The following is a 20,666-nucleotide window of genomic DNA, read 5'->3' as shown; positions in this document are numbered from 1 at the left end:
GGAGAGGGGCCCCAGGAAAAGAAAGGCCATGATGTGATGAGGTGAGTCACCGGGGCTTGTGCGGTTCTTGCTCTGCCAGTGTGAACTACCTGCCGGGCTGCAATAGCTTCACCGATGAAGAGACCTCAGCAGACTGCCCCAGCTCAGGCCTCAAGTCTCAAACACAAGGTGGGGTGCCTGACCCCTTCTGGAAGTGAATGGGCGTTTCAACAGCGCCTCCACCCCGAGTCTCTAAAGTACTTTAGAATTAGCAGTCCCCAACTTTTGTAGCATCAGGGACTGGTATCCTATAAGAACCCAATGCCTGGTGATCTGAGGTGGAGCTGAGGCGGTGCTAGCGCTGGGGAGCGGCTGCAGATACAAGTGAAGCTTCTCTTGTTTGCTCTGCTGCTCACCTCCCGCAGTGTGGCCCAGTTCATACGTAATAGACCACAGACTGGTACTGGTCCGCGGCCCGGGGGTTTAGGGACCCCTGCTTTAGAAGACCAGGGGAAATCAATGCTGGAGACAAATGTTTATGGTTTGGCTGAAGCAGGTGGTGTTTTAACACTCATGTCTTGCTGCCTCTTTCCTAAGTTAACTGGTTTCGGACTCCAGTCCCACACAGGTTAGAACCTGCAAGGAGCAGCAGACGGGGAGACCTACCAGAACCACCGGGACCCATGAATGCTGTATCGAGCCAGCCAGTGGCTGCGTGCACAGCCCTTGGGAGGCAGGTGTCACCTCCATCACTGCTCGGCTAGGGAGGCAGCCACCATGGGCAATGCCAGAGCCCCTGCTTCCTTAACCAGCCCTCCCCACCCTGAGGACCAGAAGGATATAAAGACAGGGAGTGTGGTGCCTGCTAATGATCCCTACTCTTTCAATCGACAGTTTGGTGGCTCCAAGTGTTTCTTGGTTTAATCCTGAGAATGCCTGACTGGGTGACTGCCTATGCCCCTGAGGCACGTCCGCCTCTCTCTCTTTTCAAAAGAGAAACCAGTTTGGATTTTTCCCACGTGTACCCAGCCACCCACTGCGCTGCTGCTCTGTGTGTGCTCACTCACTAATTCCCACCCTGCCTGCCCCTGCCGGAGGGGTCAGGTCCTTGCTTGTGTCTTGTAAGTGACTCCACTCACCACAGGCCCAGTGAACGTTTTCCGTACAACGTGCTATTGTTAAAAGAAAACACTATGACCTCTCCAAGGCCAGAACTGCATACCAGACTGGGGGCTCCCTGACGTGGGGCCATCCTGCTCCATGAGAGAGGGGACTGCCTCTCTCCTGAGGACCAGACCAGCCTCCTTGGCCACGTCCTGGAGAACAAGGCTGAGCATGCAGCATCGCTGGGGTCAGGGTGAGATGGAGGGAGCACTGCTAGAAAGGAAGCCCTCCCAAGCCTAAGTCCTCACGGGGACCAGAAAATGCAGCCACAGGGTTGATCTCAGTCCTGAAAGACCACTGCATTCTGCTGAGGGCAGTGCTGTGGGGCGCTGGGGCATCCTAAGATCCATCAGTATTTACTGCCCAATCACGCTGAATGGACACTCACTGCCTGGGGCTCCAGTAGGGTGGAGAGGATGCCCAAAGGGCAGTCCCTCGAGGACCTGTAGAAAAGGCTTTCCACTTGAGCAGCCTGTCTTTAATGATTATAAAGGCACTGGAGTTTAATCCATTTTTGATGTAAGCGCTAATAGCTCTGTGTCCTTGAAGTTCAAAGCGGGCACATACATGTCACTAATTAGCTAAGCACGGAGCCATTCAGCTCCCTCTCATGTTCCTAATTAGGTCTTTAATAACAAACAAACTCGACCTTACCAAAAGGCCCCCATTTGTCAGACAGTCAAGGAGGGCGGCTGCTTCCCTGTTTATGGTTGCTCCGGGCTGCTGGTCCTATGCATATATGCTTTTAATCTCAGTCAGGAGAGGCTTGTTCTAGAGGGACGCAGGAGAATCCGTCCATGAAGACAAAGACCTGTTCCGCCCTCCTGGGAGGGTGGACTTCCTGGCCCTGCTGGACACTTCGAGGCGAAGGATCTAGACTAGCTCTCCTGCTATTAGAGGGGGTTGGGCGGAGCTGCCTGACTTGGCTTTGTTGATCTCTTTCTGAGGTAGGGGTGTTGGTGACAAAATCAGAGATGGTGTGAGGCTCTATATCTGGCAAGAACCTGGTGGTACTTGAGTCCATGGCTACACACTGGACTCTCCTGGGGAGCTTTAATTACTGCCGAGGCCTGGGGCCCACCCTGGTAGATTCTGATCTGGTGGGTCTGCAGTGTGGCCTGGACAATAGGAATTTAAAAAACTCCCCAGGAGATTCTAACACGTAGCAAAATTCAAGAACCACTGCGCTGGCCCTGGTCTCAGAGCTGATTTGCTCATCAACAGCAGCTATTAGCAGGTCCACCTTTATTAATGAATATCATCCAGAGAGCCAAACCCTATGAAGTTTTAATCAACCACATCCGAGGTCAGAAATCTGACTATAGGGTTTGTTTTTTTTTTTAAACCGATATACAATTCTGAAAATATTTCTATCCCTCTCACTGCTTTCATGCATTAAAAAAGTGCAAGACTGACTGTCTTCACATGTATCCCCACCAAGTTACCGCATCCCTGGCTACCTCTCCAGTCACTGACACTGTCACTTCCAGTGACAAGGGACTGAGAACTTTGGAAACAGAAGCAATACTGAGCTACAGAGCTGAACAGTCCCCAAGGACTCTCTAGTCTGAAATCCTTTGCCCAAGAATCACCCAGCCTGCTGAAGGCAGAAGCAAGACTGGAACCAAGTCTTCGGATTCTCTGCTCTTCCTTCTATGCTCTTATTCTCTCTCTCTTTTTTTCTCCTTTAAGCTGTTTATCATTCTTATCTGATTAAGCCACGAGGCGCCCCTCCCGCTAGGAAGGGTAGGGATGGAAGCCTCTGGGCCGTTTCTATCCCCAAGACCAGGCAGAGGAAGCTGAGTTGCCAATCGCCCAACACCCTGTAACCTTCCAGTAAGTTATTTCCAAGCCTCATTTGTTTCTCTTCAAGCCAGGTGGGAGGGGAGACCTTGACATCTTGGGAACTACCTCAGTGGAAGGCTTAAAGACTACTTTACGGAGCTGAACAATCTAGACCCACGAAAGTCAAATAATCTGGCCAAGAATACATAGCAAAACAGGACTAGGGGTTTCCTCCAACATCGGCTCATCTTTTCTGATTTTGCTGCTCTGTTTCTGGTCTTTTCTCTGGAGGCTGGGCTAACACTGCCAGACCCTCCTCCTGGGTCAGTGCCTAACTGACCTCTGACTCCAGGGCATCTTGTGTGACTGTGAGGCTGAGCCTCTCTTTTTCCCTCGCAAGGCTTAAAAAACCAACCCTCTGCAGGTTACTTTCAGAAAGAGGGAGGAAAGCGGGGCTGGGCAGCCTTTGCCTCCCACAGTGGGCTCTACCACAGGCACACAGGTTTGCATTAATTGTTTACCATAGACCTGGACAGACCATTTTATTAATATTAATAAGTAACCAGGAACAAAGGGCTCCTTTATTTTTAGCTTTCTCTAATTGCCTAGTAATTACTCATCTACAAAACAAATGAGTCCCTGCTCCCGGTTGCCATGGTACCAGGAGCCCAGCCTTTCTGAAGAATTGATTGGCCAAGGAGCCCACTGCTCCTGCCTCCGGCCCCACCCTTCCCCAGCCATTGGCCCAAAGCAAAGCCCCAGCAACTGGGCGGCCAATCCCCTCCCAGCTCTAGGGCTGGGCTGTGCTTCCCAGTGACCTTTCAGATTCAAGTCCTCACAGCTCACAGGAAGGGATGCTGACATCCCTAAGGAGATGGTCTGTCCTGCCCAAAGAGGCCCTCCCTTCCTCCATTACCTAATTTCTTTTTTTGGGCAGTGGCTAACTTCCTTCAGTCTTGTTTCAGCTAAAGCTCCTTTCAAATAATTACCTTCAGGCTGGCTTCCTCATACCCTACCATACCTCCTCTGGGCCTCCTTTGTCTGCCTTTGGTCTGAAAGGATTCAGGGACCAGAAGTCAGATCAGAAATGTCAGCCAAAGCCACACAGAACCATGACTTTAAGTCTGCAACAGCAGAAGCGGTGCAAAAAATACATATAATGCCTCTTGAGGCCGCCTGTAAATAATTTTGGGTTCTCTCCTTCCCCCAAAGACACGGAGAACTGAGTTGATGGCAGCAGTGGTTGTTTTGTTGAGTGTATGTTTTAAAGATGCAGAGCTTTGCTCAGGCATTGTGGGGCTCGTATGGTACAGCCTCCGTGGACAGTGGCTGAGAGCTCAGATCTGACGAGATGACTCAGGCTCAAATCCTGTCTCTGCCATCCCAGACAAACGAACTTAGCTGGTTCTGTCCTTTTAAGTTTTAAAATCTTTAAAATGGGAATGATGGTGCCCTTCATAGGGTTATGAGAATTAAATGGGATAAGGCAGGTGGGCTTGGCACAGTACTTGGCTTACTCATAAATACGTGAGTTATTAACATATTACTATTATCATTATTTTATTAAAATTGGCTGGGAAGTATTTCTAGCATTCTATCAATCACTTGTAAGATCCCTCCCTTACATAATCTCTCAGGTGGATATGTATTTTGAGATGCTGGCAGGACCCCTCCCATCCATGCTACAGAATGCTATAGAGTGGATTTCATCATGGCTGTCTTATCCTGAGAGGTCTAATTCCAGTAGCCGATCGCAGCTGTTTGAAAGCATTATTTGCCCACCTCCTGGGCTACAGGATCCCAAACTAGAAAGGGGAGACTTTTTTTTTTTTTAAATTTTAGTTAGTATCCAGGAACGAAGGGCCCCATTATTTTCTGTTTTATCTAACTGCATAGTAATTACTTATCTATATTAAGAATGAGGCTGACTTTGTCTCCTAGAGGATTGATGGTTTACACTGTTGAAGAAGGAAGACACTATTCTGAGATACAGGTAGAACATCTTCCAAAGACTCAAGACCCACCTTTCATTCAGGAGAACTCATCAATCAGGAAGAAGACCAAGGACACAAGATCGTGTTGAGGAGCTAGAGCAACCAGGGCGTGCCCAGGTAGGGTTAATCAGGTGTGGCTTCCTGGCAGCCTGAGCCAGATTTTAACAAAGGCAGCAAAGACAAACACAGAGGGAAATGGACTGGCAGAAATAATAGGCAGTGGCTGCCATGAGGGCACAGAAGTGGGAACCAATAGCCCCAAGCAGAAAATAGGCAACAACCTGTTGGCAAAGCAAAGGTGAGTCACAGGGAACCAAGATGGAGCTCGGTGATAGAATGCCCTCCAGTGTTGCCTCCTTGCCGCCTTGCTCCCTTCCCTTTAGGCTCCAGGTCACAAACCCAGCCCCAGCTCTGGGGATTAGGGGTCAGGCTGTGCTCTGTGGGGTCACCGCCAGATTGATCTTCTTTAGCTGGTTCTGTCCTTACCAAGCTCCATCGTCATGAAGAATGTGAACCTCTCTTTCCCACGAATGTGATTATGCCAAACCTGGCTTTCGATTATGCCAAACCTGGTCTCCCGGAATCTAGCCTGTCCCTACCTCTTCAAGCCTATGCCCCCTCTGTCACCCAACCACTGGCTTGCTCCTCCCATTGCTGACCTTTTATCCAAGTTTCCTCACCTAGAATGTTCTCTTGCCTCCCAATCCAAATCTTTCAAGTCCCACTTCAAGTCTTGCCTCCCATCCAGGCTTCCTCCCTGCTGAGGGTTCTCTGACGGTGCAGGAGTCCAGTCTTGCTGAAGACCAGTTCTAATGTGGGGTGTGTGCTGTGCTCTCCCCAAAAGACTGAGGCCTTGTCGAAGACATGAACCATGTCCCGTGATTCTGCATCCCATCCCGCTCCCCAGAGCATGATGTCGAGCCCAGAATTAAACAACTAATGGGTGAGGCAAAAGGCCTGCAGCATCTTTCCGGGCAGTCAGTCATATGTAAACATTTATGGAGTATTTACAATGTACGTGAATTATCTGTCACACGTCCTCCTGCCTTCAGTCTCATCTCTCTACTCTACCCTGGACGCTGCTGTCAAGGCTTGTCTAACATCCAAATCTGATGTCACGTCCTGGGTTTCAGGCCTTTTCAAGGCTCACTTGATTGACTGCACATGAATCAAGGCTCCTTAGCATGGCACCAGGTTCTCCTGCTCGGGCTCCGCCTGGCTCTCCAGCTTTATCTGCTGCTCCCCATCCCCCCAGCCCTAATTGCATTTTATTCTGCAGCCAGGGTGAACTTGAACAGAAGGGCTTCAAGTTCACTCTACTATTCTGGGTTCCGGTGGCTTTGTACATGCTGTTCCCCCTGGTCCCCCGGGGAGTTCCTATTTATCTTTCAGAAATAGAAACGCTCCCTTGTGAAACCTTCCCTGACTTCCCAGATGAAGCTAATCACTTCCTCTTTTGTGCTCCTTCTGTTTTCTGGGCTTATGGCATCATGTTTGGGTACCTGTTAGTCTCCACGCTAGGCTGGGAGGCCCTGGAGGGCAGGGATTGTGCTCTGTGCTATCTATGAACTTCCACGGGCAGTGGTGGGCATTCGCTACTTATCTACCCAGCATCATTCTCACCTTCTCCCTCTTGTCAGCACCAGATTTTCCTTTGGAAATCCATCCTTCTCTCACTGTGTTGAGAGCTATTCCGTTTAGAGGGGGATGGAGCTCATCCTCAGTAATTAGTGCTTGTAACCCAGGCCTTAGCCAAGCAGCTAGATTTTCTGCTAGAATTCTGGACCATCTGACCCCGTCCCCCACTTCTAGACAAGGTGGCGTGAAGCATTTTGCCACCACAAGAAATCCAACACAAAGACAATATTGAAACAAGAAGGAGGGCAGAGCTCGAAGAACTATAGACAAAGAGCCCTGCATAACCCACACATAAAGTCGACTCTTCTATGGAGCTTCCAAGATGTCAGGCAATAAATCCCCCGTCATATTTAACCACGCTGGGCCGGGTTTCTGATACAGCCCAAAGTACTCTGACCCAAAGCCGAGGACACTGCCTGCCACATATTATAATAATTACTGTTGTTATACACATAACAAATATGTGCTGAAATAAACTCCACGGCAAATGTGCCCTGGGCCCAGTTCTGAAATCTTGTCTGAAAGTTGGACTGTGAGATCTTGGAGCCTAAGTCCTCGGTGGACACAGCACTGGCTGCAGAGGCTGCTGGGCTGTCCCAGCGTGCCGTGCATTGCTGTGTGTGCACGGGGTCCAGGCAGCAGGTGGGGACTGCATGGACACACATGGCCACTCTAGAGCTACTGAAAGGAGGCCAAAGACCAGGATTCAAGTCCAGGGTCCTTCACCTTTGATCAAAGCCTTGCTCCCCAGGTAACCTGTTGTATGACTTTGAATAAGTCATGTAAACTGTTCTGTAGCCCAGATTTCTAGTAAAAACAAACATGCAAAACCAGGCAAAAAACTTCTGTCTTCTGGCCTGTCTCACGAGATATTTGCAGTCACAGACATGACAGCCTAAGCTCTGCAGAAACATAAGGAACTCGGTGCACTCAGGCAAGTGCTCCTTTGACGATTTTCACCAACATGAAGGTTTCACCAGCTTTTGGGGCTCCCCAGACCCTGCAGTGCTGCCATCCAGCCCAGGGAGGGCATCCTCTGTCTCTCTGGATTGTGTCCTACATGCTCTTATGGAGCTTTCAAAGGTACCACTACACATTCCAGCCCTCCTCCTGAGCCAGCACGGCCGCGGGGGGCCCAGCAGCTCAGAGGGCAGACACGAATGTTGTCACCCACTGAAAATAATTACACTGATTTAAAAGACCATTAACATTCCCCCATGCCATTCACCTTGGGATTAACTTATATACTTAGGTCTGGGCTTCAAGGCTAGTCACTAATTGTACTAGAGTTGATTTATCAAGTGCATGGTATTTCTATTACAAAATTATTGATTAGAGTTGATGTATTTTATCCTCAACAGGGTTGGTCCAAAAGCCCTTAGAAAATGAATGAAGCTGAGGTCAGCGGGAAGGCAGCTCTGCACATTTAAATTCACCGGAGTTACTGAAATCCAATGTTAGACTCTTTATGGGCAAAGTCCTGGCTCTCTTAGAAATAAAGATTTTAATGACAAACTGAGAGACAACACCCACCCCCAGAACACAGGCAGTGGACTGGGAGATGCACGTTCAGGGATTATTTTTCAGGTAAGCCTGGCTGGTTGCAGGTCCTAACAGGTCACAGATCTGCTCTCCCTCTGGGCTACTGCACTGGCTCTACTCCATGGCCGAAGATGTGGCTCTATCCCAGCAAGAGGGTGTCCCCATGACCCTACCCACAGATGATCCACCTTGGGGTCACAGCCCCCAGAGAATGTGTGCTGCTAGTATGAAGGAGGCTGGGAGCAAAGCGGAGATGGTCGCACAGTGCCCTCCCCTTCCTGGACAATGGATCCTGCTGATGGAGGCGCAAGAAGGCCATCTTCAGAAATGAAGGCGGCCCATTGATCCATTTTCCTGTCTTCAGTGAAGCCGACAGTGCCAAAAACAACACCTCATGGGAAATAGGGGCTCTCGGGGGGAGGGATCTTCATTCTCAGATCACCGAAGGCAAGAAGCGTTAACTGTCCTTATATTCCTTGGTGCCTGGCACAAAGTAAACCTCCAGTACACGCTTGTTGAAAGCCACATTTGGGAACCCTAAAGCTTATGCTGCAACACGATCACTCATGCCCCTTAGTCCTTAACACACATAAGGCAGTGGATGTCCCTGGGGACATGGAAACCATCCTGAGTCTGGTGGGACAAGCATGCCTCCTTCATGAGATCTACTTTTTTCCCCGAAGTTTTCTTTTATGGTTCAAGTTAAACTATTTATTCTATCCCCTGATCTAGATTTTACTTTTGCTCATTTTACCTGTAGGAATGGAAACTCTTAGGATGTCCAGCCACAGGGCAGCAAAGTCAATTTCTTAGCAAAACCAGACCTAAGATTTAGGCCAATGGGGAAGGGGGGCGGGATTTTCTGCTTTCTCTGCCTTCTGTCTCCATCCTTTTCTCCTGCTCCCCAGCCCCGGTGAATCTGCAGCTTCAGCAGTCTGGAAGCCTCACAGTTCCAAATATTTCCGTCTGCCCACTCCCCTCTCAACACTCCCAGTGATGGCCAAGCCTGAAGGACGGCACCTTCTAGACGTCCCTTCCTGGGTCTTGGGGCCGTCACTCTGTCCGGTGGCTGACTGGCTGCTCACATCTAACCCTTTTTGACCCCAACAGTGCCAGACTTCCACAGCACACTTCTGTCCATGAAGCTACCATTTCGCTCCGTCACTTCATACTCTTTTGGGGACTTCATGGACTCTGTGACTTCCTGGGCTTCTGTCTCCCATGATAGATTAGGGACATCTCCAAAAGCTCTAAGAGCCCCTGAGCTGAGGGCAAAGGCAGCAGGACTGTCATGTCTTCCTGGGGAGTTGGAGGAAAACTGTGGCCTCTGCTTTGACTGTTACAGCAACTGCCTTTCCCTCCCCATGAAGCTGTGCCAGTAATCTCCATGCTAGGAATGTCATCACCCTCACCCACTCGCCCCCACCCCTTGGAGAGCTCATCTAAAGGCTTCTCCTTCACCTTCACCGACCGTGAGAACCAACGCCGACCTTCACTAGGACCAAAGGCATTCCCCATCTGCAGACTGAAGATCTTAGGATCTTAATCCCTGTCGCTATCGTATCTCATTCCCTCTCCACTTCTGGGAGGAGACCACATAGGCAGGGCTGCCCCTTGGACCTGTACCCTTACAGGGCTGAATGTGAGCTGGCAAAGGACTCAAAGAGTAGAGGACTTGGAGGAGCCTTGCTGGTAACCCCTGAGAAATAAGAAAAGATGTGTTCTGTTCAAGAACCATATGAGGAAGACAAGAACAAGGAAGAACTTTAAGACTCCTTCCAATCCTGGTTCCATGCTCTTTCACTATAGTTGGACACTACTGACAGAGGTCTCAATTAGGGAAGCTAGAGCTGAGGGTGGTGACTCAGTTCTGGACCTGGGGGAGCAGGGAGTGTGAGGGGAGGTGGTGGTGGCTGATGGCGAGAACATGGATCCAAGCCCCTTGGCAACATTGAAATTATGGAGTCCCTTCTCTTCCTGGTCCCCCACGCTATCCTTCAGACAGCCGTGCCGTACCGAGCTGTCGGGAGACCCTGTAATATCAACTCAACAATGCATGTTCTACAACTACAGCTACAGCTACCAGTACATCTACTACAGTGCATGCATTTAGTTCAGTCCCACAGATACATACAATCTAAGAACAGGCAGGGAGGTGTGAAATGTTTTACTGGACAACAGGTGTTTTGGAGTTGTAACTAATAAAAAAAAAATCGAAAACGAAAGTACAAAAAAAAGACATTTCTCGAGAGTTGGATATGAGTTTGTTTCTTGAACTGTTTCATCTGAACAAGCAAAAACATGCAAACCAGCTGGTACTAACAGGAAGCTGGACACTGAGAGAGGATTAATAGGTGTGGACAAACCTTCCCGCTGAGCGTGCTCAGAAGAGTGTTTGAGAGGAGGTGTGCAGATCCTAGTGTAAGAGAGGCGGGAAAGTATGCCTCAGAGACACTCTCACCGCAGCCCCAACCAAGCAAGAGAAAAGACAACAGAAACGTGACTCTCACACTCACCACCACCGTCAGGAGCTCATGTTACTACATTGGAATAAAGCTGGCAAGTATAAAGTACAGTAAGGGGTCCTGGCTGAGGCCGGAGATGGGTTGAGGGAGGGGCGGGGACTCAGAAGCTCTAAGATTGATACACGGACCCACCCGTAATGTCACCCAGAAATAAAATAGCCTGAAAATCCGAACTATGTCCCTCACCTGTGGGGATGGGGGCGGGGGGTGGGGGGCAGCTGTTCCCCAAATGGGATTGAGGTTTGGGTGGGACATGATGGGGCCATTGGAACTGAATGAATACGATCAAAATAAACAAACAAACTCTCGACTGAGCACAAGAAAAGATGACATTTCAAACTACCAGGTGAAGGTAAAAGAAAAGTGACCACTGATAGTGAAGTTATCTAGGAGTCGGCAGGGACCTTCCTGGTAGGGTCGCCTGAGCCCTGCTCACCTCAGGTCCTGGCTGAATTAGGAAAAGGTGTGCAGGCTGGCCCAGAGGAGCTGGCTGAGGTGGGAGCAGAGCTCAAGGCCCCCTGGACCTCCTACCCTGACACCGTAGCCCTCACAAATACAAGTTGCCAACCTGAGCAAAAGAGAAGCTGTTTCCCACCCCACGGCCCTCAGCAAGTGCTTCAGCCTCAGGAAGCTCCCCCAGTACATCATAGTGAAAGAAAAAAACCCCAAGCAAAACTGTGGAGCTAGACAAAAATGAAAGGGAAAAAAAAGGGCCTTCTATACGATGCCTGATCCCTAAGCCAAGCCTGAGAGCCCCGGAGCAGAGGCTGCATTTCTCACTGTTTGAGTCATTTGCCAGGTCCAGCACGGTACCAAGCTCAGGTTGGTACTCCACAGATTCTCCCTGAACCAGCTCCTCCTATAAGGGAATGCATCTGAACTTGTGACTCCCTCCAATGGCTGAGGCTGCCGGTTCTGTCTGGGGAGGCTGAAGGAGCACCCCTATTCCCTGGGAAGGAGCTGGGGTGGGGGTGCAGGGTTGCAGGAACGGGTGAAGGTAGAACCCGACAATTCGTCCTCAGTGAGCCTGTGCTGGCCTGGGCCGATGCACAGACCCCAACAAGTCTGTGTGGCCCTCTCACGTCCATGCCAAAGAGCCACCGAGGAGCCACTACAGACAGGTAAATAACTGGCCATCCTGCCAGGCTCGGAGTCCAGATCATTTTCTAAGAGAAGGAGAGGACAGTCCTTACAGGCCAAAATGTACTAAAAGAAAGAAAGGTAGAGATCTGCCTTCCCCAACCTTGTAACCCTGCTCTAGGTCCAAAGGAGGGTGGGGGCAGGGGCCACCCTGTCTACATGCAGGCAGGTGTCTCCCACCTGAGCCGTGTTCTGACTTTGGCAGACACAGTCTAGTCATCGCCCTTGGGCACATCCCGAGCCCCTGACCCCAGGCAGAACTGTCGGGTGCCTGTCGCTTCCCGGCTGAGCCTGCACCCTGCGGGGCGGGCACCTCGGAGTTGAGGATTTACTCCTTGCACTAACCAGGCTGGTGTGGGGCAGGTGGTCTGGGTGCACACTCCTGAATAGAATTCACTAACAGTGCAGCGATGAGCATGGCTGACCTAGAATGACCTGTGGGAGACCTTGCTCCCGATGGAAATGGCTACAAATAAAACACCACTGATCCTGAAAAAAAAAGTGTGGTTGGAGATGGCTCTGACCTTAGGGGTTAGAAGTTAGAGGGGATGGGTGGGACCCCCGCCTGGCTCTGGGGGTCTGTGAGAGGGTGGGGGTGGCGGAAGGGGGCATAGACCATGGGGAGACCACTCTCAGACTCACAAAGAACCCCATGCTGCCCTTTAAACTTGCCATGAAGTCAAGGAGAGTGGGGTGGGGAGAGAGGCAGGGTTAATTTCGGGTTAAAGTTTAGTTTCATAATCCAAGTCATAATAAGAAAGAAACCGAATGGAGAAAACAAAACCAACAACACTCAAAAATCTCAAGAGTTTTCTTTTTCATAGTCCCCCCACCAGGCACAGGTAGGACAGAGGCTCATTTATAGCTATACCAAAAAGCACTCAAGTTAAAAAAACCAGATGGAACAGGGAGACACGAGGCAGCTGTGCACCCCGCCCCCAGGGCAAGGGGGACCAAGGGACACTGGCCAGAGGCGTCTGGAGGCCGCTAGGGCAGGTGGATGCTGAGCAAGGACACCCAGCTCTCCAGAGCTGCCTGCCGGTCTACCCCTACTGCCCCTCGCAGCCCCCCGAGAATTCTCTGGCCCCTCCAAAGAAATCCCCAGTGGGTGATTCACGGGAGTGGATCCTTTGTAGCTCGAGGCAGTGCCAGTTTGCATGGAACGGATTTTTACTGACGTTTCTAATGGGCCTCGCTGTGCCAGTTTCTTGTCACCGAGGGTTTGGGTTTTGGCATTTGCCCTCTGGGCTTTTAATGCCCCATTTCCTGGTATCCTCACCAGCACCTCTCCCCCTTCCCCCTTCTCAGAGCCCTGTTAATCAAACTTATGGCTCCCCTGGGTGCTCCAGCATCCTGTCCATGGTGCGTGGGGTGAAAGTGGCAAATCACGGCTTAGGAGGGGCAGGGGTCTCCTGGTGGCCAACGGGGAGGTGGAAGGAGGCCAGGAGGCCTCCCCGGGAGCCCGGCACGCAGCAGAAGCCCTGCTTATTCAGAAAGGCAGTGAGCATCTGGAGGAGAGGGACTAAAGGTCCTGGGGACTGCAGCCTGGACATGCCCCAGCTCCCCCTGGCCCTCCCAGGGCCACTGGGAAAATGTTCCCACATCGCTCGAGGGGTTCCAGACCTGAAGGGTGAGAGTTGGAGACCAACGGACATGGGCAACCTCATGGGAGAGAAATCCTGCCTCCCCTGGCAGCCGAGTCCAGGAGCAATCTGGTCTCTGGTAAGAGTGTCTGGGATGCAGTGAGGGCTTCGGGAAACTGCAGCTCATTCACTGAGGTCAGGGCTGGCCCCACTTGCGGTCTTCAGGAGCGGGGCGTTTAGCCGGATCAGCAAGCCCAGCTACAGGGGCAGCAGGACCTGAGAGGGGCTGGTTGCCCCACAGCTGGGAACACGTGGATGGATTCTGAGCTTCCCTCTTATAACCCAGACCTTCTCCGGCTGTGCCAGAGACTGGAGCAAGGGACCCTTGTGAACCAGTCAAAACCAGGAAAGGCAATGACCACAGGTGCCCTGAAGCCGGCTGACAGGCGAAGGGGCCGTCCAAAGTCAAAAAGAAATTCATTTTTCTTTTTTCAATGACAGAATAATAATCTACCTTTGGTCTGCAGTCCCGTGACTGACCCTGGCAGGGAGGTGCCCTGGGTGGCAGGGCCTGGCCCTCGCCCCCCCGTCCCCACCCTCCGGGCTGTGGTGAGAGCAGGGGACAGATGCAGCCACACAGATCCAACAGGGCTTTTACGCCCCTGCACACTGGGGCATGCCTGGGAGCCGCCTGTCCCAAACACCTTCCTACCTGATCCTCTTGCTGCCGCCACAGCTGCTGCCGCCACTGGTCCGTAAGCTGCTGCCGGAAAGCCTGGCGGAGAGAAGGGGGCCGGAGTCAAGGGGGGGTCCTGGGAAGGGCCACAGGCCACACTCCCCACCCCTCCACACAACGGACAGGGGCGGGAAGGCATCTCCGCGCGTCAGCTTTTAGGAGGGACACAGATCAGTGGCTCTCGGGCTTCTGGAAGGCATAGCATCTTTAGGTGTGTTTGATTCTCACCCATTTGTCACCCTGGAAACTGGTTCTAGAAGGCATACCAAAATATCCAAGAGGATTTAGAGGAACTTCTCTTGAGAGCACGGTGAGCTCCTTGTTCCCCTTGTACCGACAGCAGGTAATTCCCCAGGACTTGCCCAGAGCAGGACTAAATATGGCTAGGTCACCTGTAGGGAGCAGTCAGCTCTGAGTCACGGGCAGGAGGCCCTTGGGATGCAACAGGCACAAGAACAGGCATCTTGGCAAGGAGATGGCTTAACTCTAGCTGTTCTCCAAAGGCTCTGCAGGTTTGCTCGGCTGTCTTAACGCCAGACTCTGTCACGTCAGCAGTGTCATTGCCCCGAGCCTGTGGGTGAAACATTCTGGGGGTCCACTGCATGTGCATGAAGCCAGCTGTGGGAGGGAGCATGGGGCTTCGGGGGCCTACGTGGGATGAGTGCTGCGACCTTGTTTTCTCTCTCTGTGTTTCAACCTCCCGAGGCACAGTGATGGGGATTCATCAGATCTGGCTCTTGTGTGTTGACTGTCCCGATCAAGCCGGCACTGAAGGGTCTCCTAGGGGGTCTCAATCAAGTCCTTGTGCTAGCTAATAATACACCAGGCAGCAAGGCTGTCCCAGGAATGAGACTAAAAGTCAAAAGGACAAGGTGACCCATTGTGGCTACAGAAATGTCCAGGTGAAGGAAAAGGTGGGTGAGTCCCCTCCCCTGGGCTTCCGTGACCACTAGAATGGGCCCACTCTGCCACGCACTGGGACACACAGAGATACACTCCCACACACATGAAACACCCTCTGCCATCCAAGCGGACAGCTGCAGGCCTGATCCCAGGACCCATTTCCAATGGCTGTGGTTTTAATGATGTGCCGGAAGCCAGCCGTGAGCAGCGAACAGCCCCGCTGAGCTGCTCGGCTTTAGCCACTGAGCCTTCCCCAAAAGGCAAAGGACAGAGGGGGAAGACATGCGACAGGAAGGGCAGGGAACAGGGGAGGAAAGGAAGAAGAGCCATCCCCAAACAGCGAACTAGAAGCCCACTAAACTCTAAGACTATCGTCCTAGCTACACGGAACTACTGGGGCGGAAAGAAGTTCAAAAGGGAACGAGCTACTCTAAGAAGGTCAGGCTAAGCTACTTAAAATGCCAATGAAAAGAGACATACTTGCATTTAAATATGGTAATAGGGCTGTTGAAGGGGGAAAAAGAAAGATCCAGGTGAAATAAATGTACACGGTGGACCCTGGCTGCTGGAATGGGTCTCCCAGCTCCCATGAAGACCACGCGTACACGCCTGGAGGCTGCTCCCTCCCCCTGCTGGACACCAAGGAAGGGACTCCCCCACCATGTCCTCTCCCCATTTCTTCCAGGCAGGATCTAGATTTCTGAAGATGTGGGCATTGGCGAAATGTGCTGAAGGAAAATAAGGAAGAAGTCAAGTTATTTCTCCCTGTCCCCCACTCTCAGTACGCCAGGCTCCTTGCAGGCGCAGAGCAAAGCCCAGGGGACTCTGAAGGAGGAGGACGCAAGCAGAGAGAAGGAAGGTCCGGTCATTCCGTTACGCTCTCTCACCGTTTCCTTGAAGCGGGTTTCCTTGGAAGCGTGGCAAAGCGAGGACGGTGGTGGGAAGGTAGAAGGGAGAGAACTGGGGGATGGAGGGTTAGTCAATAAAAAGACTTTTTAACAAAAGGTCTATTTTCTAAAGTTGAGCAGCATTTTGGACAAAAAGTCCGAGAGAAAGAGGAAGGGGAAAAAAAAAACTTATTCAAGAAAGGAAATCCATTATCCTTAATCTCAGATAAAGGCTCCTGCTGGATACTGAGCATCAGACGTTGCTAAGGGCTGGAGTTTAATCTCAACCATCAAAACCGGGCTAAATGGAGTGACAGGTGTGAGAAGAAGGGCTGGGGGAGGAGAGCCATCCAGTCTGCCCCTTACAGCGACAGAGCCCACAGCCCTCACAGTGCAGCTCCCCGGTCGCTCCCCCTACAATGCATCTGTGCCTAACAGGGCCACAGTCCCCAACCAGCCTGTTCCACTTCCCCAGCTGTCTCTCCTCCTCCTCCTGCCTTATTAGGCCATCCAGCCTCACTTGCCACCCCAAGTGTGTTTTCCAGATGACCTGGCAGAGAAGCCCCAGATGCTATTTCCAGGGCCAGAGGGCTCTCTTTGGTGGCTGGGCTTGTGGAGGGGTGGGCATTACAGATCCAGGAAAGGGGTGTGTGTTTGTGTTTGTGTGTGTGGTGGGGTGGGGTGACGTGGGGCTAAGCCCAACCGGGGGATGTCAGAAGCCAAAGAAGCGTCATGACCCGAAAGCTGTCCTGATGGAGTGCAGCCTATTGCCAGGACAGCGGGAGGGACCTGAGGACCTGAGGAGGCCTCAGCACGTCGACCTGCTGGAACTGCACCTTCCTTGGACCTAGATGAGCAGGGAGTGCAGGGAGGAGGAGCCTTGCAGATTGGCCTTGTGGTCCTGTTGTCAGCGTTTCTCCCCAGGCCCTGAGGAGTCAGGGGTCACCTATGGCTAACTACTTCCCTGGGAAACCGCTCGTATTTTTGAAGGAATGGGAGTCTGGGCTGCCGAGAACTGCCCTGGCAGGGGGTTTTCGGGGGAAGACTGCAGGGAATTAAGCAGAAGGTCTGCAGGGCTCAGGGCTTCTCGCTGGGCTGTGGCCAGTGCGTGAAGGGGACAACCAGGCCTTTCCTTGTGAGGCAGGTTAGCACGATAGCTAAGTGCACAGACACGGAGCCTGCCTGTGTCCAAGTCCTGGCTCACCCTCTTACTAGCTGTGTGACTTTGGTCAAGTTGCTTAAGCTTTCTGTGCCTTGATGTCCCAATCTGTAGAGGAGATGATGATATTAGTGCAGGATTAAGATATGCCAAGTGCTTAAATATGGGTGCCTGCCAGGGAATAAGCATAAACGACTGTTAGCTATCATTTTGATGAGGCCTATTAGTTCTCTGTCTAGCCATCAGCCCTGCCTTCAAGACAGGACCCTTCCCCCACGCAGGGCTGTTCCACGTTCTCCATGGTGGGCCACATAGTCAGATGGTCATAAACACACAGGAGGCCTTGAGTTCCTTGCTGAGAACAGTGGTCTGTAATCCTTCATCATATCCCAACTTCGTGATATCATTTTAGTGGAGCTAAATTTCTAGAGCTCAAATAGAACATACGTTCTGTTCAGCTCCAAGAACAACGTCTGGGCCAAGCGGGCTGGCATGATCCTAGTGCTCTAATCTTCCTACTTCTTAGTAGTAAATCAGGCATAAAGGAGAAAAACATTTTGCCGGAAAAAAAATCTCAGAGCCTGAGAACTATAAGTACCTACTTGAGAATTTAGGTATTAGGAATGTAGTATGATCCTCCTATTAGAGAACTTTGCATCCTAAAAGAAGATGTTTAATACAAAGGAATGAAGCGCTAATGGTGGAATTCCAGGCAAGGGCAGGTGCCACCCCTTGTAGAGACTGTCCCTGTTTCATGGCAGTCAGACCAATAGACCCAGTCTTGCTAGCCTGGAGCTCCTTTGCTTCCTGAGTGAGGTAACAGAAGGATCACTAAATTTGGCATCAAAGCCTGGTTTCCAGATCTGGCTGCTCCTGCCTTGCTGTGTGACTTGGGCACAGCGCTTCACTTCTCTGGGCCCTGAGTAACTAACTCCTCTCTACTGCAAGGAGGGTTAGGCCAGATGACCTCTAAAATGCCTTTGCCTCTGACCCTGTATGAGCCAGTCCATCTTCCTGTGATAGACAATGACAAAGCTGAGTCCCTCTGCCACTGGAAAGCGGTGCCTCTGGGGTTGGTGCTAACATACCTCCGGGGTCGTTAGTAACGCATCTAAGTGAAAGCTGTCGCCATCCTACTGACAATGAATGAGACCCTTTTCTGGACTTTCTGGAGCTGTGAGACTTTATCACAAATTAGAAGTCAATGGTACTTTCGTGGTTTTTTTTGAGCATTATATGATACCACACCTACTTTTTACTGCTTCTCTGGCACTTACCAGTTTCTTCTTTCCTCAAGTGCAGTTATTTTTACGTGCACACCTTGTTTCTCTTGCTGAGTGACAAACTTTTCAAGGGCAGGGACTGAGTCACATGTCCCACTTAGGACCTAGCCCAGAATCTGTCCCACAGAAGGCTCTCGTGGAGCATCAGCTGCTGATGGTTAGAAAGCCCCAATGCGCTAGGTGAGAGCCAGGGCTGGGAGTCACTGCTCCCAGTCAACTGCAGCTGAACGGCAGAGCGGCCTGCACCTTTAAGCAGCCTTCCTACTCCCTCGATACTTCACCCTGGGGGTGGCAAACTCAAACGCCCACAGGAGCGGGCCGGGCGTATAGTTAACCCAGTGGAGGGTGCTGGGCTATGGCCAAGAAGAGCACTCCTTCTGTCCAACACAAGGATTCTCATCCCTGCGTGCCCACTGGACCACCTGCGGACTTTTAACAATTGCTGAGGCCTGGGTCTCACCTCCAGAGATTCCGATTTATCTGGTCTGGGGTGCAGCCTGGGCAGCGGGACCTTTAAATGCTTCCCAAGCAGTCAAGAGTGAGAACATTTGTCTTAAAAGCAGGAGTCCTCAACCTCTGGGCCGTGAACCGGTACCAGTCCATGGCCTGTTAGGAACCGGGCCGCACAGCAGGAGGTGAGCGGCAGGCCAGCGAGCGAAGCTTCATCTGTATTTGCAGCCGCTCTCCAGCGCTAGCATCACGGCCTCAGCTCCACCTCAGATCATCAGGCGTTAGATTCTCATAGAACCACCGGTCCGTGGTTCCTAAAAGGTTGGGGACCGCTGGCTTAAAGGCTTTCAAAAATTTAAAAGTTAAATTGCAGTGCATATTGCACAGTCCATCACTCCACTACCTTGTGGAGGGAAAGGACTTTCTGAAAACAGATTGGTGAACAAATTCTGTGACCTGTCCCCTGTGAGAGCCACTGCAGGGTCTCCGTTCAGAGCGATGGATCTCCTTATCCTGGCTAGGGGAGTTTAACAACAAAGAATCAGGTGGGGCCTGTGTCTCTTTTAAAGGCCTTCCAGATGATTCCAACACACAGTGAAGGCAGAGAATCCCTGATTTACAGAAGCTTTCGGGTACCCTTAGTAAACAGAGAGGGTGCCCCTGTCCTGTCCACTATGGGGTATAGGGTCATGCACCTATTTCTTTGGGTCCTCTCCCCATCTTGGTATGAGAAGACTGCCTGGAATACGCTTCTGGCACAGTCACTACTTATTTCTGTAACCTTGGATGAGTCAGTGAGCCCCTCTGTGCCTCTCACAAAAAGAGGAGATGAGAGAATTCTGAGGTTCTTTATGGCTCCAACAGGCTGTGATTTTGAGGGGAAGCTTTATAAAACACTCTCTGGTAATGTGCATTACCATCCCAAATGGTCCATTATGAAAAACAATTTTTCCTATGTTTTGCTTGCTTAAAGCACTCTCCACTCCCTTCTCCAGCTCCCTCTGCATCTCCCCAATGTTGCTTTACTGAATCCAAACACTAGAAAATAAGCAACCAAAAGAAACTGTCACCCAGAATGTAGGAAACATGTCCTAAAAGAATTTAGAAACACCACTACCCGGGCAGGCCTGCCTGGTGCGACAGGCCTAGTTTTATAAAGGAAACTCATCACTCTGTCTTCCGTGCAGAGAAAGAGACTAGTGGCTTCAAGGAGCTGAGGGTGGAAAAAAACTGGGTGACGTATTTTTGGAGTGAGAACAGAACAGAAGGCCTGAGGAGGAGGGACAATTGATAACCAGAGACCCATTTACTGATTGAACTGTACATTTTAGTGTTGAAGGGAACAGATATGTGTCCATTCAGGAAAAACAAAAAACAAAAAACAAAAAAAAAACCCTGAGTTCCTGGCATTCAGGATGGGAATCTGATTTCCATTTTTTAGAAGCCAGCCTGATATTCCCTGAGGATATCAACAGTGTCAGTCCCATGAAGACCCAGGGACAGAGGAGGGCTGAGGACAAGGGTGCTGGAAATGCCTCACCCTCTGCCAGGAAAATGACAGTCATTTGGAACCTGGCTAATGTCCCTCTGGAGAGGAAGGTGAAGGGACCAAATGAGAAGGCCACGCCATTGCCTGAGGGAGGCGAGAGGCTCTGGGATTAAGAGTCCCAAGGGTGTTGGCACTTATAGCAGAGGGGCGACACAAAAATTGCCCCCCGCGCCAAATTTTTAATGTGATTGCTATTTAGCTTAATTTTTAAATAATATGTAATTCTTCTGACGTTTAGATGGGGATGAAGGGCAGGCACCCTGTTATAAAACCTTACAAGGGTTTTATAAGAACTAAACACACACGGTCTCTGCCCATGAAACTTACAGGTGCTACTAGCTCCCAATGG

General features: G+C 51.1%; 1 protein-coding gene across 4 annotated transcripts in view; it reads right to left on the bottom strand.

Annotated features, from left to right (window-relative positions):
* MSI2 (musashi RNA binding protein 2) overlaps positions 1-20,666 on the bottom strand; it is a 375,150-nt gene that overhangs the window by 13,642 nt on the left and 340,842 nt on the right. For 3 of the 4 annotated variants that reach the window (XM_039885723.1, XM_039885724.1, XM_039885725.1), the window contains exon 11: positions 14,063-14,125. The exons of the other annotated variant lie outside the window; for it this stretch is intronic. In XM_039885723.1, coding sequence (XP_039741657.1) covers positions 14,063-14,125 — 63 coding nt within the window. The remainder of the gene's footprint in view (positions 1-14,062; positions 14,126-20,666) is intronic. 4 annotated transcript variants of the gene reach the window in all.

Source organism: Pteropus medius, unplaced genomic scaffold (genome assembly GCF_902729225.1).
Source record: "Pteropus medius unplaced genomic scaffold, Ma_sr-lr_union100, whole genome shotgun sequence".
In the NCBI taxonomy this organism is placed as follows: domain Eukaryota; kingdom Metazoa; phylum Chordata; class Mammalia; order Chiroptera; family Pteropodidae; genus Pteropus; species Pteropus medius.
The sequence above is the reverse complement of the archived record's forward strand: the minus strand, read 5'-3'. Positions and strand labels throughout refer to the sequence as shown.